We start from the raw sequence: 15,216 nt of genomic DNA on the forward strand, positions 1-15,216 counted from the left end.
GCCCTGTCTTCTTTATCCAGAAGTCCTGCCTTTTGATATCAAGTTTATATAGCTTGAAATAAATTTTTATGACATTTTTTACATATAAAAAGTTAGTTTTAGAGCACTGTGTGACATATGTACATGCCCCAAATAGTAGAAAGTACATATATTCTCATGCCTCCATTTCTAAGGGGTGGCAACAGTGAATATTTTACCCTGTCCTTAATCCTAAACCCAATACCGTAGTTTCAATCTGTCAGTTTACAGACAGCGCTCTATTCAAGTAAGTTTTGTGTTTAGGGTCTTCAGGAGAATCTAGGCATCTTGGATTCCATGGTGCCTCTTTGGAAAGGAACCTATATTACAGCATTGTTCTTAACTGTGACACAGGTGTAGACACGTATAATGTTGTTCATACATGCACCTCTCCTACAAACAAAATAAAAATTTGCTCCTATTGCTCAAGGAAGGAAGCAGTCACGCAGCGTTGGCAGGTCATGGACATGTGGGCACCATGACAAGTCCTGTTCCTACAAGGTCTTTTGAATCCCTTATTCCGATTGATAGGTTAGTGGGCAGAAGACATGGGCCACACGATACCCCTAAAATAAAATTCTTCAAAAAAATTTTTTTACATAAAATTTATATCAAAAAGCTGGTCTTCAGGATAAAAGGGGGCGGGACGTCGATTAATTTTAATCTGACAAATAGTAGTCCCTGTTCCTCTGAGGTGATTATTTTAGCTGAAATTCCACCAAACAGTATTGCCATTCTTGGAAGAAAAGTGACAAAGAAGATTGGTGGTTGCTCAGTCCAGCTGCACAGCCGGCAATCAAATGAAGAGAAATTTCAACTTCAAGGGACACTGGGGAGCCCCAAAGGGGTGAGAAGGTTGGAAAGGACCATGAGGCTTGCCTAATAAAGCGCAGACAGGGATGCAGTGCTGGGATCTCTCACAAGATGGCACTGCCAACAGGCTACAGGAGAAGCCGGTAGCAGCAAGGACAGAAGGATCTTTCCTTCTCACAAACACACTCACTCCCAGTACGTTTCCGAGCACAATTCAAAGTGTTGGTGCTGACCTTTAAAGCCCTAAACGGCCTCGTTCCTGTATACCTGAAGGACCGTCTCCACCTCCATCGTTCTGCCTGGACACTGAGGTCCAGTTCCGAGGGCCTTCTGGCGGTTCCCTCGCTGCGATAAGCCAAGTTACAGGGAACCAGGCAGAGGGCCTTCTCGGTAGTGGCACCTGCCCTGTGGAACGCCCTCCCACCAGATGTCAAAGAGAACAACAACTACCAAACTTTTAGAAGATATCTCAAGGCAGCCCTGTTTAGGGAAGCTTTTAATGTTTAATAGGTTATTGTATTTTAGTGTTTTGTTGGAAGCCGCCCAGAGTGGCTGGGGAAACCCAGCCAGATGGGCGGGGTATAAATAATAAATTATTATTATTATTATTATTATTATTACTACTACTACTACTCTCTTACTCTGTGAGAGTAAGTCTACTCGTTCACCCATGAACTCCCTGGCCAATAACATACACTTGGCACATACTGCCACCTACAGAGCATATTATATTGAATTTCTGTGCTCTGCTTTTGTATTGTTTTATGCTGTGTTTTACTACTACGGTATTGTCCATGGCTTTAGATACGCTGTGGTCTAAACCACTGAGCCTAGGGCTTGCCGATTGGAAGGTTGGTGGTTCGAATCCCCGTGATGGGGTGATTCGAACCACCAACCTTCCGATCCACGATGGGGTGAGCTCCTGTTGCTCGCTTCCTGCTCCTGCCAATCCACCAGTTCGAAAGTACGTCAAAGTGCAAGTAGATAAATAGGTACCGCTCCGTTGGGAAGGTAAACGGCATTTCCGTGCACTGCTCTTGTTTTGCCAGAAGCGGCTTAGTCATGCTGGCCACATGACCCGGAAAAACTGTCTGCGGACAAACGTCAGCTCCCTTGGCCAGTAAAGCAAGATGAGTGCCACAACCCCAGAGTCGTTTGCGACTGGACTTAACTGTCAGGGGTCCTTTACCTTTACCTTACTACTACAGTATTGTCCACGGCTTTAGATACTTCTTTAATACAAAGTGATAACATTTAAAACGTGATATACACAGTATAAGCATCTATAAATACAGTGGTGCCTCGCAAGACGAAATTAATTCGTTCCGCAAGTTTTTTCTTCTTGCAAGTTTTTCATCTTGCGAAGCAAGGTTTCCCATAGGAATGCATTGAAAATCAATCAATGCGTTCCTATGGAGACCGTCCGGGGACAGAGGGGAAGGCGCGCGCCTTCCCCTCTGTCCCCGGACCCCTTTTGAACCAAGGCGCGCGCCTTCCCCTCTGTCCCCTCTTTTGAAGCAAGGGGCGGCAACGGGGAGAAGATCGCTTCTCCCCGTTCCCGCCCCTTGGTTCAAAAGGGGTCCGGGGACAGCGGGGAAGACGCGCTGCACTTCCCCGCTATCCCCGGAGCTTGTGGGGCAAGCTTTGTTTTGCGAAGCAAGCCCATAGGGAGATACGTCTTGCAAAGCAGCTAAGAAAATGAAAAACTCCTTCGTCTAGCGAGTTTTTCGTCTTCCAAGGCGTTCGTCTTGCGGGGCACCACTGTACCCTGATCCCTGCAATTTCCTGCCTCCTAACTTTCACAGTCTGGAAGCACAAACAAAATGTGATTGTGAAGTTACAGACTGAAAAGCGAACTAACAAACAAAAAAACCTTATGAAAATCATAGTTGCAGATCAGAAAAAGTGGTCAAGATGGTTTGCTGGATTGAAACCCAAAATGCCTGCCCAACGAGGGCCACGATCTAGCTGTGGACTGATCAAAATCTTCACTGAGTAGCCAAGCTACTACTACAAGCTGTCATCTGAGCAATAACAGTGTTAAAACCCACTGGCAAAATGAATTTAGATAAGACAAAACACATGGAATGCTAAACCAACAGGCCCAAATCCAGAAGGGACAAAATATAACAGTCCCATTGGGCAATAAATGTGTTGAGTTGAATTCAATCTCACCCTATGATGAACATTCCCTCTGTACAAGCTTTTTAGCTTGCCAGGCAAAACATCCTACGTCTTCTCCACCATTGCCTTTCATGGGTTCTCCCAACCCCAGCCCCCACAAAATCAGGCGGGTGCACAAAGGAGAGAGGGAAGCCCTGCTGTGCAAGTGGAAGTCCTTGCACAGGGCTTCCACTAAGGGAGCTTGCTAAGGTGAATGTAACTAACTTATCCTATCGATTTCAATAGGACTTGAACACAACTTTCTCTGTTAGAATCTTTATCCCTCTATTTTGCTCTCAGCTGTGGTCCGCACAAGGAAGACACTTACCTTGGTGCTGGAGATTTGAAGTCTTGGCCATTGAGCATTATGACAGAGTCAGATCCTAAATGAAGAACAAGCAATACTAGATATTAATCTTTATGACTGAACTTCTTTAAAACAAAACCATACCATCCAGATCCTCCCATTTTGTTTTGTGGGTTCCAGTTTAGCTATCAGTTTATTACGCGATTGTAGATGATGATGATGATGATGATGATGATAATAATACAGTGGTGCCTTGCAAGACGAAAAGAATCCGTTCCGCGATTCTCTTCGTCTAGCGGTTTTTTCGTCTTGCGAAGCAAGCCCATTGACGGCTTAGTGGAGTAGCACTATTAGCGGCTTTTAGCGGCTTATCGGATAAGCGGCTTAGAAAAAGGGGGGGGGAGGAAAAAAACCCCGCAGGAACTCGCAAGACATTTTCGTCTTGCGAAGCATGCCCATAGGAAATTCGTTTTGCGAAGCACCTCCAAAACGGAAAACCCTTTCGTCTAGCGGGTTTTCCGTCTTGCGAGGCATTCGTCTTGCGGGGCACCACTGTAATTGCCTTAAGTTGCAATCCTGAGTGCAGGTCATCTGAATGTGGAAATTACTTCCACGTAAACGAGATTGGGAATGGATTGCAAAGAACATATAGGCCATCTTACAAATATGTTGCAACAATCTGTTAATGATCTTCAGAAAGTAAAAACTAAGAAGGGCTGAGCAGGAGGAAGAAGAGTCTAATTCTCATCTATTGTTTTCACCTTCAGAATGCACATCCAATGCCGACACACTATTTTGCCGAGCTGCTGTATTGGTGTCCTTGGGCTCAAAGGTAACACGTGAAGGGAAATTATGGACTGGATGGGGCAGTGGTTTGTGAGAGTGTTGCTCCTGAGTCCTGAGAACACCAGATGATTGGTTGCCTGCGGTGGGGCAATAAGCTTCAAAAGGTTTCCTACTCTGATTTTCAGCTTCTTTCACAAGGTTTTTATTGGAAACTGCGCACCTGGGTCTGAAAACAAACAAACAAACAAAAAAGATCAGGGCTTCCACCAACAAACTGAAAACACGAGGAAGATAATGAGCTAGCAACGTATTTCAGAGACTCACAGGTTGAGAGACAACAACGAAGAGGACTTTGAGACTGAGCATTTCTTCCCTGTAACCATTTGAATCAGCTGCCTGTAAATCTCTTTTTCTTCCTCTCGAACTGTCTGTGGAGAAATAACCACACATATTTCAACCAGCCAAATAGTTCAATCCTGGCTCTGCAGAGACATGCAACATCCTGTAGTATAGAAAGAGTCCACATATTTATCTACTTGACACCAAAGGTTTTCACTTAAAAAAAAAAAAAACCAACAAAAAAGCTAATGGTTTAAGCCTCTGTGACAAAGACATACATCACGAAAACCAAAATTCTTCTTATGTATTTTTTTAATACACTGCTTAATTCCAAAATTCACAAACCCCAATATGCAAGATGAAACCAAAGATCAGGGTAAGATGCTCTAAAGATTTCAAAGAAAAGGGTCATAGAGAAGAATAAAATGCCTCTTCCCAGCACTGCAAGACTGTGAACAGCAAAACATAATAGTGTATCATTTGGCTTATTTGTTTGGACACACCTACTAATTGGTCTAAGGGCATGTCTTCACATCTGTAGATTTATCTTTCTTCCCTACTCATGTTCTCTTCCCCTTTCCTTTATCCATCTATTCCTTCCTTTCCAAGGACTCCTTTCCCAAGTACTTCCCTTAGTCTAATCAACCCCTGATTTTTCTACTCCTCTTAGTCTAGGCCCTATCTCCCCCACAACCCAAGATCAGAGAGATCAGTCAAACGTAGTCAGAGACGTGCGAATGTCTAGCAAACCCTTCTGTGGTAATAGGGAAATTAAGCCAAACACTATGAGAGATGTCACCCCCAGCACAGAACAATTGGAGGGGAGGGATAAATCTGTAAAACCCACGAGAAGTCAAAGCATAGGGCTCTGCACAGACAGGAAACTTTATCCTCTCTCCTTTTTCCTTTCACCTACCTCTTCTGCGGTGCTGATGGATCTCCTTTGGGATTTCTTGGGGCTTAGTAAGCTCCGACGGCATGGAGCACTCCATGATGGACTAGTAACAGACTTAATTGGAAAGGATTTTTCAAATGCAGAAATATGGCAATGGTGATTCGATTTCCCCGCAAAGGAATTTGATGTCGCACTGCAGAAAAAATTCAAGGTTTTAGATTAGTAAACCAGTACTATAAAGCTATTCGGATTTTTGTTTTCCATGCTGCATAAGCCCAAGCAGAAAGCCAGAGAAACCCTATTCTCGCTGCCTCATACTTTGGAAAAGTTAAAAGGTAGCTGCTTTCCTCCTCCACTTGAAGAGAATAACTTCAAGGCTCACTGTGACAATCCATCGTCTTCCAGCAGATGGGGAATATTCTGGAGCAGGCTTTCATTATCATTAAGAATTCCCACCCCATAGTTTTCCGCTTACAATACAAAAATCAAAATATATAAACTCCATATACAGTGGTGCCCCGCAAGACGAACGCTTCGCAAGACGGAAAACCCGCTAGACGAAAGGGTTTTCCGTTTTGGAGGCGCTTCGCAAAACGAATTTCCCTATGGGCTTGCTTCGCAAGACGAAATGTCTTGCGAGTTCCTGCGGGTTTTTCCCCCTTTCCCCCCCCCTTTTCCTAAACCGCTAAGCCGCTTATCAGCTGATCCGCTAAAAGCCGCTAAACCGCTAATAGCGCTAATCCGCTAAACTGTCAATGGGCTTGCTTCACAAGACGAAAAGACCGCTACACGAAGAGCCTCACGGAACGGATTAATTTCGTCTTGCGAGGCACCACTGTATAAACTCCATACACTCCCCACTGCTAAATTTTATGAATACAGAACAAAATCTGGTGAAACCTAATGTACCTTTGACTTTTGCGTGCATCAAAATATACGCTGCGGTTTGCTCTAGGCTTCTGTAAAACGGGACCCAGAGTAGAATCACAATTCCTCCACTGCCCATTAGCACTTGTTCCAAATGGTCTTTGGACTCCTGCTGCTTGATACCTCTCAGGGGATGGAGGTCCTGTGAAAAAGAAGCGTTGAACAATAAACGAAAAGCTAACCGATTCACTCCCAAATTATCCATTACAAACAACCCCATTGTATTAAGCATGACAGGGCTTCAGAGGAGTTCCATGAATGTACTTGCATCTCCCTAGATAGTATCAAGGAACTAAAAAGGCTATAGAAGTTTCAAATGAGATTCCACCGGTAAAACTGCAACCAGCCTGCCTCACTATTTAGCAAGCTAGTTGCTCAGGTTGTGAACTGCAGCCTGTTCTTTTAAGAGTACCTGCATGATTTTCGGCAACATAATCCCAATTAACAGGTACTCGGGAGGAGACCACTGGTTAACCCAGGTCTGGTCACCTGGCAGCCCATATTACAGACTGTACTGAATTATAAGCAAAAATGTAGTAAAAGGTCTTCCCAGGTTTATTCATACATTTCAAAAACAAAAGCATTTCACAGTTTAATATTACGCAGAAAAATCAAAGTGAGAGAAAATGCATCATGTTTGTAGTGTGTTATGCGTACATGTAAAGTACAGCAACATGCATGTACTTGGTAACTGTTAAGTCTTTATTGCTGGTAACATCAACTTTTATCACGGAGCCCAAGTATAGTCTGCATTGCAAAATGAACATGGGCTCTGGACCACAGTCTGCTCTGGATAAAACTGGGCCCCAAGAATACAGAACAGGGTCCTATAATTTAACATGCTCACTGCAAGACACTAAACTAAATCAAGAAGCATATAGCGAATAGAAGGGAACTTGGACAGCTTTAAAGTGAGAAGTGAGGTTACAGGGAACCAGGCAGAGGGCATTCTCAGTAGTTGCGCCCGCCCTTTGGAATGCCCTTCCATCAGACATCCAGGAAATAAACTATATGACTTTTAGAAGACATTTGAAGGCAGCCCTGTTTAGGGAGGTTTTAAATGTTTGATGCTTTGTTATGCTTTTAATTTTGTTGGGAGTCGCCCAGAGTGGCTGGGGAAACCGAGCCAGATGGGCAGGGTAGAAATAAATTATTATTATTATTATTATTATTATTATTATTATTATTATTATTATTATTATTATTATTATTATTTCTACTACTACTACTGTTATTATTACTGTTGTTATTATTATTATTATTATTATCAATAGGGAGGTCTTAGCCAAATTAATAAAGGCTAAGCTTTAAGTAGCTGCTTGTTATGATGGCTGTGTATCAAAGACTGTATGTTATGAGGGCTTTGTATCAAAGGCTGTACTGTGGAACATCCGGGGGGGGGGGGGGGGAGAGAGCTGCTGTACTAATGTCTGGCTTGTAGGATACCCTTGGGCATATAATTGGCCACTGTGAACCGGATTCAATGAAACAGAAAACCCCCAGTATAGCATGTGGAGGGAGGTTTTCCGTCTGGCAGGCAGAAATGCTTGCACTAACAGAGCAATCAGCATAATGCTGAATTCCACCCTAAGAATACAGGATAGTGGGTTAGATGGACCTGGATAAGAACACAGTAGGACACTTTATTTCTTAAGGAATATTTCAAAAGTTTCAATAGGAATAAGGCATCCCATTTTACTTTGGTCAAAAGTTTTACTTTGGACACCATGGGACTGTCCCCCCCGCTTGGGGTGCGGTTGGTTGGGCTTTATCTTCTAGGGATACTTACCCTACCAAACCTCCACCTCTTTCCCATACCATTTTGACCCATGAGTCCTGGCCCAAGGATGACTTGTTATTGAGGGAATGTTACCCATCTATTGGGGAGGCTAGTATGGGATCTGGGATTTCCATAATTGAAGGGCTAGGGAGGAATGGCGGTGGGGCTAGGTATCTCTATCGGCGAAGGGTTTTGAGATGCAGTGATCCTCGAACCCCTTCCAATCTACGCCCCATCCCAAGGGATGAGGGTAGGGAGAGCAAGGATTACACACCTCCGCCATTGGTGCTGTGCAATGCCAGGTCCATAGGCAACAAAACCGCCACCATGCGTGATTTTTGTCTCGCAGGGGATTGACCTGGCTTGCGTGAAGGAGACCTGGGTACGGGAAGGCGAAGTAGTCTCCCTACATGAGATAACACCCCCAGGTTTCTCTGTCCTCCATCAACCGCGGACTGTGGGTCGGGGGGGGGGGGAGGAGTAGCGTTGTTATTCCGGGAGGATTGCTCTTTCAGAGCTCTGCCATCACCGATGATCTCCGGCATTGAATGTGTTGGTCTCGTGTGGGGCACCAAGGAGAGCTTGGCTGTCTGGCTGGTGTACCGACCACCCAGCACACCTGCAGCCACCCTGTCAGACCTGCTGGAGGTGGTGGCGGGCTGGGCCTTGGAGTTCCCAAACCTACTGGTTTTGGGAGACTTCAACGTCCATGCCGATGCCGCTCCCTCCTCACAGGCTCTGGACCTAGTGACTTCTATGGCAACACTAGGGCTCTCCCAGTTTGTTTTGGGCCCCGCTCATCAAGCAGGCCACACGCTGGATCTGATCTTTGGGGCTGGCATAGATGTGATCATGCTCCCTGCTGTGGAAGTGCCATGGTCTGATCACTACGCTCTGAAAGCCAAGATTGACTTCCCGCTCCTCCCTGGCTCGGGTGGCGAACCTATTTGGGCTCGTCCACGAAAACTGATGGATCCTGATAGATTCCGACAAGCCTTGCGGAACCCTGCTCCTCCTGGCAACTCATTAGATGACCTTGTTGAGGACTGGAATAACCGGCTCTTGGCAGCCATTGATGAGATCGCACCTAAGCGCCCTCTGCGACCCCGTCGAAACCGGGCCCCTTGGTTTACTGAGGAGCTCCGGAAAATGAAGCGGTATCTCAGACGGCTAGAGCGAGTATGGCGACGGACTCGTGACGGAGCCTCAAGAACATCTTATAGGACGCTTATGAAAGCCTATGAGACGTCTATGAAAGCTGCTAAGAAATCTTACTTTGCAGCTTCCATTGCATCCGCTAGCTCTCGCCCGGCACAACTTTTTAGAATAATTAGGTCAATAACGTCCTTAGGAGGACAACCAAATTTAAGCACAAATTCGACCCACAGCTGTGAGGCATTCGCGAGTTTTTTTTGCGGAGAAAGTCCTGTTGCTCCGCCGTGACCTCCCTGCCAATTTAGATACAGTGACTGAACTGGAGGCCCCTCGACTGACTTCAGGTCCAGTGTTGGACCATTTCGATCGGATACTCCCTACTGATGTGGATAGATTCCTCCAAGCTGATAGGCCCACCACCTGCCTCCTCGTTCCGTGCCCGTCTTGGCTGATTAGGGAGTGTCCAGATGTTGTGCGGACCCCCCTGATTGAAATTATCAATTTGTCCCTTGACACGGGGACATTCCCAGGGGAACTGAAGGAAGCAGTGGTGTGTCCACTCTTAAAAAAAACTTCATTAGATCCCTTAGACCTTTCCAATTACCGCCCAGTTTCAAATCTTCCATACCTGGGTAAGGTAATTGAGAGAGCGGTTGCTGAACAGCTTGGTAGGTTTCTGGAGAAAACATCGGCATTAGATCCATTTCAGTCCGGTTTCCGTCCTGGTTTTGGGACGGAGACGGCTCTGGTTGCCCTAACAGATGATCTCCGTAGACACCTGGATCGAGGCGGGTCAGGACTGCTGATCCTTTTAGATTTGTCAGCAGCCTTTGACATGGTCGATCATGATCTTCTGGACCACCGCCTCGCAGACGTGGGGATACAGGGCATAGCCCGTAACTGGTTGTGCTCTTTTATCTCTGGTCGGGGACAGAGGGTGGCACTAGGGAGGGAAATGTCATCGCGCCACTCCTTGGTGTGTGGAGTGCCGCAGGGCGCAATTCTCTCCCCGATGTTTTTTAACATCTTTATGCGCCCCCTTGCCCAGATTATCCGGAGCTTTGGGCTGGGCTGTCACCAATATGCTGATGACACTCAGCTCTATCTGCTGATGGATGGCCACACCGACTCGACCCCGAACACACTGACCAGATGCTTGGAAGCTGTGGCTGGATGGTTTCGTGGGAGCCGATTGAAACTAAATCCTTCGAAGACAGAGGTCCTATGGCTAGGTCGGGATGGCATGGGGATGAGGGACCAACTCCCTTCTCTTGCGGGGGCCCAATTAGTGCCATTGCCTTCCGTTAAGAGTTTGGGTGTAATCCTTGACGCCTCCCTTTCCATGGAGGCGCAGGTTACAGCAACAGCCAAGGCGACATTTTTCCACCTTCGCCGCATCAAGCAGTTGGTCCCTTACCTTTCCCGCCCCGACTTGGCCACAGTGATCCATGCGACGGTCATCTCCAGGCTTGACTACTGTAATTCGCTCTATGCGGGGCTGCCCTTGAAGCTGTCCCAGAAACTCCAGCGGGTACAGAATGCTGCAGCGAGGCTCCTCACGGGGTCTCCGCCATGGGAGCATATTCACCCAGTGCTTTTCAAGCTGCACTGGCTCCCAGTGGAGTACAGGGTCAGATTTAAGGTGCTGCTTTTGACCTTTAAAGCCCTTCACGGCCTAGGACCCTCATACCTACGGGACCGCCTCTCCCGGTATGCCCCACAGAGAGCCTCAAGGTCCATAAATAGCAACACCTTAGTGGTCCCGGGCCCTAAGGAAGTTAGATTGGCTTCAACCAGAGCCAGGGCCTTTTCAACTCTGGCTCCGGCCTGGTGGAACGCTCTGCCTCATGAGACCAGGGCCCTGCAGGATCTGATTTCTTTCCGCAGGGCCTGTAAGACAGAGTTGTTCCGCCTGGCCTTTGGCTTGGAGCCAATTTGATTCCCTCCCTCTCTCTCTCTCTCTCTTTTTCTTTCTTTTCCTTCTCCTCCTGCGATGAGGCTACATTTTAATATTTTAATGTTCCATTATTTTAATGTTGTATTTTATTTTTGTTTTTAAGTTGTAATCATTCTTCTTGTTTTTATTATTGTTTGTAAGCCGCTCTGAGCCCGGCCTTGGCTGGGGAGGGCGGGGTATAAATAAAAAATATTATTATTATTATTATTATTATTAAATGCATTCCTCTATACCAGTGTTTCCCAACCTTGTGCCTCCAGCTGTTTTTGAACTACAACTCCCATCATCCCTGACTAGCAAGACCAGTGGCAAGGGATGATGGGAATTGTAGTCCAAAAACAGCTGGAGGCACAAGGTTGGGAAACACTGCTCTATACAGTAGAAGTTTAGACTCAACCATAAACTATAGCAAGGCAGCAGGAAATTTCACTGCAGTGTTACAATCATCGCATGTTTTAAAAGCTTTTAATTGGTTTCTCAAGTGAACCCAAAACAGCCTCGCCTTACCTGAATAGTAGCCGAAACTGCAGGAAGTATTTCCAGTCGAACAAGTAAAAGGCCTCTCCAGATGATCAAACTTGTTTGATGAAAACTGCACAAAAGAGACCATAAAATCAGAATATATTTAAAGGAAGGATCTGGGGAAAGTGTTTGTGTGTGTTCTCATGCATAATAGAAGGACTGTGCAACTCTTATTATCATTAGCTACAACATTATAAGTGAAACTAGACCTGAAATATATGGAGAACCTCTAGAATTTTGCAGCTTGAAAATATCCTAAAGAAAGATTATGCAAATGTAAAGAACGGCACATTTAGGATACAATGCTGCATTCAAAGTTTGGAAACGCTGCAGAACTAATCACATACCTATGGCCAACTAATAATGCCTTTTGCTTGCCTTCAGCCTTCCTACATTGAAGCTTATGCAGTAGTGACACATTATAAACCTCAACTTCTTTGTCAACATGACTTTTTTCTTTGACAAAGTAATAATCATAAATATATAAGAATAAAAACGTGCACCCCACCACTGAGACCATTCCATTGTAACTATCCAACCTCCCAAAATTGCAACATCTCTTGCGATGGTTTGACCCCTTTCTGTTTTAACAGCACAAATTCTACACCCTTCCATATCTCCTCAAAATCATTTCTCCTGCATATTCCCTGCCTTACTTTAAGGCACATGTTAATTTATAATTAATAGCTATATCCCACATCTCTTTATACCATTCTTCCATTTTATATTCTGCTTGCCCCTTCCACTTCCTAGCTATAATAATTCGTGCAGCTGTCAATAAATTTGTGAGCAAGTCCTTCATAGCCTGTGAACCTTCCACCCCATCATAAATTGCAAATAATGCTACCTCTGGACTTTTGGTCAGCTTTAACCCAGAGATTTCTGTTATCTCCTTAAAAACCTCTACATGACTTCTGCCCTTCCAACTCGCTTAGTAATTATGCAAATGTCTAATTCTAATTGACAGTAGGAAGTTTTACTTTATTTTATGGTATGAAATAATAAACCCAGTAGTCCTGAATGCAAATTCATCTTCACACACTCACGGTGAACTGCCCCGAGATCTATGAATGAAAGGTGGCATAAAAATTTTAATAATAATAACAACAAACTTGCAGGAGATAACTATCTGAAGCTCCATTAGAACAGCTGGATATGTCCCCAACTTCATTCTATCTGGTATATATTGAAATCAACCAAGTTAAAGGCAAAGCAATCCTAAAGGGAACCAGCAATCCAAACACCACATTCTGCCAGTGGTATCTTACTGCCCACTTGAGTGGGGTTTTGGGCTTTCACCACAATGGAACGCCACCCCCATTCCAGCAGCCAGTAGATTGCAACACTTCCAAGCAACCAATCAACATTGAGAAGTTGAGGTTGCAGCCAAGTGTTATAATTCAAAGAGCAAAAATTAGCCTCATTACTTTTGGAGCAAAAATACAGTTAAAAAAAAAATACAGCTAAGAAATCAAAGCAGCTCATTCTCAAACCTTGTTGCCAGACAATGGAAGCTGATCTCCTGAGAGAGCGTTCTGCTGTAGAGGAAGAGTCTTGAACACAGAAGTGTGATTAGCTAACCCATAGTCTCCAGCCTCCATCTTCATACAATCAGCAGTTTCATCTGAAAGGGAAAAGCTCCTTAGTGTATGATTCTCAGCAGGAAAGAAAGTGTACACAATTCAAGAGAGGTTTTCACTTCTGCAAGGTCCTGTTAAGCAAACAGGAATTTCCAGGTGGCGCAGCTGGGACTTCAGCAGGAGAAATTCCCTGTGGACTACATACCAGTGAAATAACAAATGCCAAAGAAACAAATGCAAACCCCAAGAAAGGAAAACACCGGAAAGAGACCATGCATGAACTTTATTCACACTTGTAACAAGCTTCATACAGAAATCAAGGTAACTTGGCAAACACCTTGAGCAATCATATATACTACAACAGGGATTGTCAACCTGGTGTCCACAAATTAGGCTCTAACTGGTACCCCAGACACTTTGGCAGGACTCATAGCTGGTTTCCTATGGTAAGCATAACGTTGTCAGGGATGGCTACCTAATTTTATGGTATGCCACACTCCCAAGGGCACCTATTTTGTGACTGGTGCCACCCAGAACTCTCTCAAAATTCAAGGTTTGCCCACTGGTTCAAAAAGGTTAGCAACACCTGTACTACAAACTGTAGCTCTCACGTCTCAAAAGGTACAATTTACATTCTTCACAAAGCTAAATTTAAGAGAGACGGTAGGTAGCATTTCAGTACATTCAGATGATAAGCAGCAGCCTTGAGCTAAAATAATCCCTCTCTTTCGTACAACCTTGCAGTGGCTAAAATCTAATCATCTGTTTGCCAAACGGAGAAAAATGAGTGATCTTCTCCAACTTGCCAGAAACCTCTCACTACCGCTGCACCGGCTCATTTACTATTATTGATGGCCAGCATATGTTTGCAGGGAACCAAAAATGCACACAGGATGCAGAGCGACCCCCTAAGAAGCAAGGTGATATTAAGCATGCCACAGCGAGGTTGAGGAAGCTGCTGGTTACAAAACTAGAGTGAGACAGATCCTAAAGCTCAAGCAGGAGCATAAACTGGGTAAAATCCTAATGTGTAATTCCTGCATATCAGCACAGGATTTCTCCAGACTGGGCTGTTAAGTAGGTCTGAAAGTGTCTGAAAAGACATGGAGATTCTATTGAGGAGTTTCATTTGATGTAGCTTTTATAATGATAAAGGGTGCAAGACAAAATGGGCTGGTATAACATGCACAGACTCACCCATTCCTGAACTGCTCACATAACTGACTCATATGATAGAAGTTTCAAGTGCCTGAAAAGAGCAAGATGTATAAAAATTAAGGATATAGACCAAACCCCATGGAACGTTTGTCTAGTACAAATACCCAATTTCTTGAGTAAAAAAGTTGGAAAAAGTCTAGAACAAAGCATTGTAATCACACATTGCATGAAAAAAAAATACATACTTTAACAGTGAAAGAGAAATAAAAAGTTTTTAAATATTGCTGTTTCTACTCTTCAGAAATCAAGAATACAATGTTTTAGCTCTTTCATTACCATGTCTACTCAGAAGTAAGTCCTATTGAGTTCAATGGGATTTATTCTCAAGTAAATGGGATTAATAATGCAGTTTTATTCTAATTAAACAAGGGTGCAATCGTATTAGTGTTATGTTCATGCATAGTGATGTTAAATTCTCGAGAATATTCTCCAAAACATTATTCTCGAGAATTTAATATCACTATTCATGCATATCACCAACTTGCAAATGTTCATAGCTACGTGTTACAGTTCAGAACCCTTCTGAACCATTCTGACAAGTCAAAGGCCACAGACTCTTTGATGCACAATTGAAATCAGTGACGGAGCTTCATGCTCCAGCACCAGGGGGCGGAGAGCAGGTGGGGGCGTGGTACCCAGTGTGGGGAGGGGGGCAGCCACGATGGCACCCCATCAGGATTGTGTTGCCAGAGGTGGTGCGCTCCCCCTGCACTCCTCTTCCTCCGCCAGTGGTTGAAATACAGCTTTATACTCACT

General features: G+C 44.6%; 1 protein-coding gene and 1 long non-coding RNA gene across 3 annotated transcripts in view; one reads left to right on the forward strand and one right to left on the reverse strand.

Annotated features, from left to right (window-relative positions):
• Positions 1-14,496, reverse strand: part of SENP1 (SUMO specific peptidase 1) — a 33,382-nt gene extending 18,886 nt beyond the window's left edge. For both annotated transcript variants that reach the window (XR_013836083.1, XM_079966715.1), the window contains exons 1-8: positions 14,440-14,496; positions 13,156-13,286; positions 11,648-11,732; positions 6,231-6,390; positions 5,343-5,514; positions 4,412-4,515; positions 4,063-4,313; positions 3,323-3,377 (exon numbers count right to left, since the gene is read on the reverse strand). Coding sequence is in view for 1 of the 2 variants with exons in the window: in XM_079966715.1 (XP_079822841.1) it covers positions 3,323-3,377; positions 4,063-4,313; positions 4,412-4,515; positions 5,343-5,514; positions 6,231-6,390; positions 11,648-11,732; positions 13,156-13,286; positions 14,440-14,443 (962 nt within the window). In the remaining variant the exon portion in view is untranslated. The remainder of the gene's footprint in view (positions 1-3,322; positions 3,378-4,062; positions 4,314-4,411; positions 4,516-5,342; positions 5,515-6,230; positions 6,391-11,647; positions 11,733-13,155; positions 13,287-14,439) is intronic.
• LOC307210789 overlaps positions 1-15,216 on the forward strand; it is a 133,445-nt gene that overhangs the window by 56,268 nt on the left and 61,961 nt on the right. The gene's annotated exons all lie outside the window — the stretch shown is intronic.

The sequence above is a fragment of the Podarcis cretensis genome (genome assembly GCF_951804945.1).
Source record: "Podarcis cretensis genome assembly, chromosome: 2".
Classification (NCBI taxonomy): domain Eukaryota; kingdom Metazoa; phylum Chordata; class Lepidosauria; order Squamata; family Lacertidae; genus Podarcis; species Podarcis cretensis.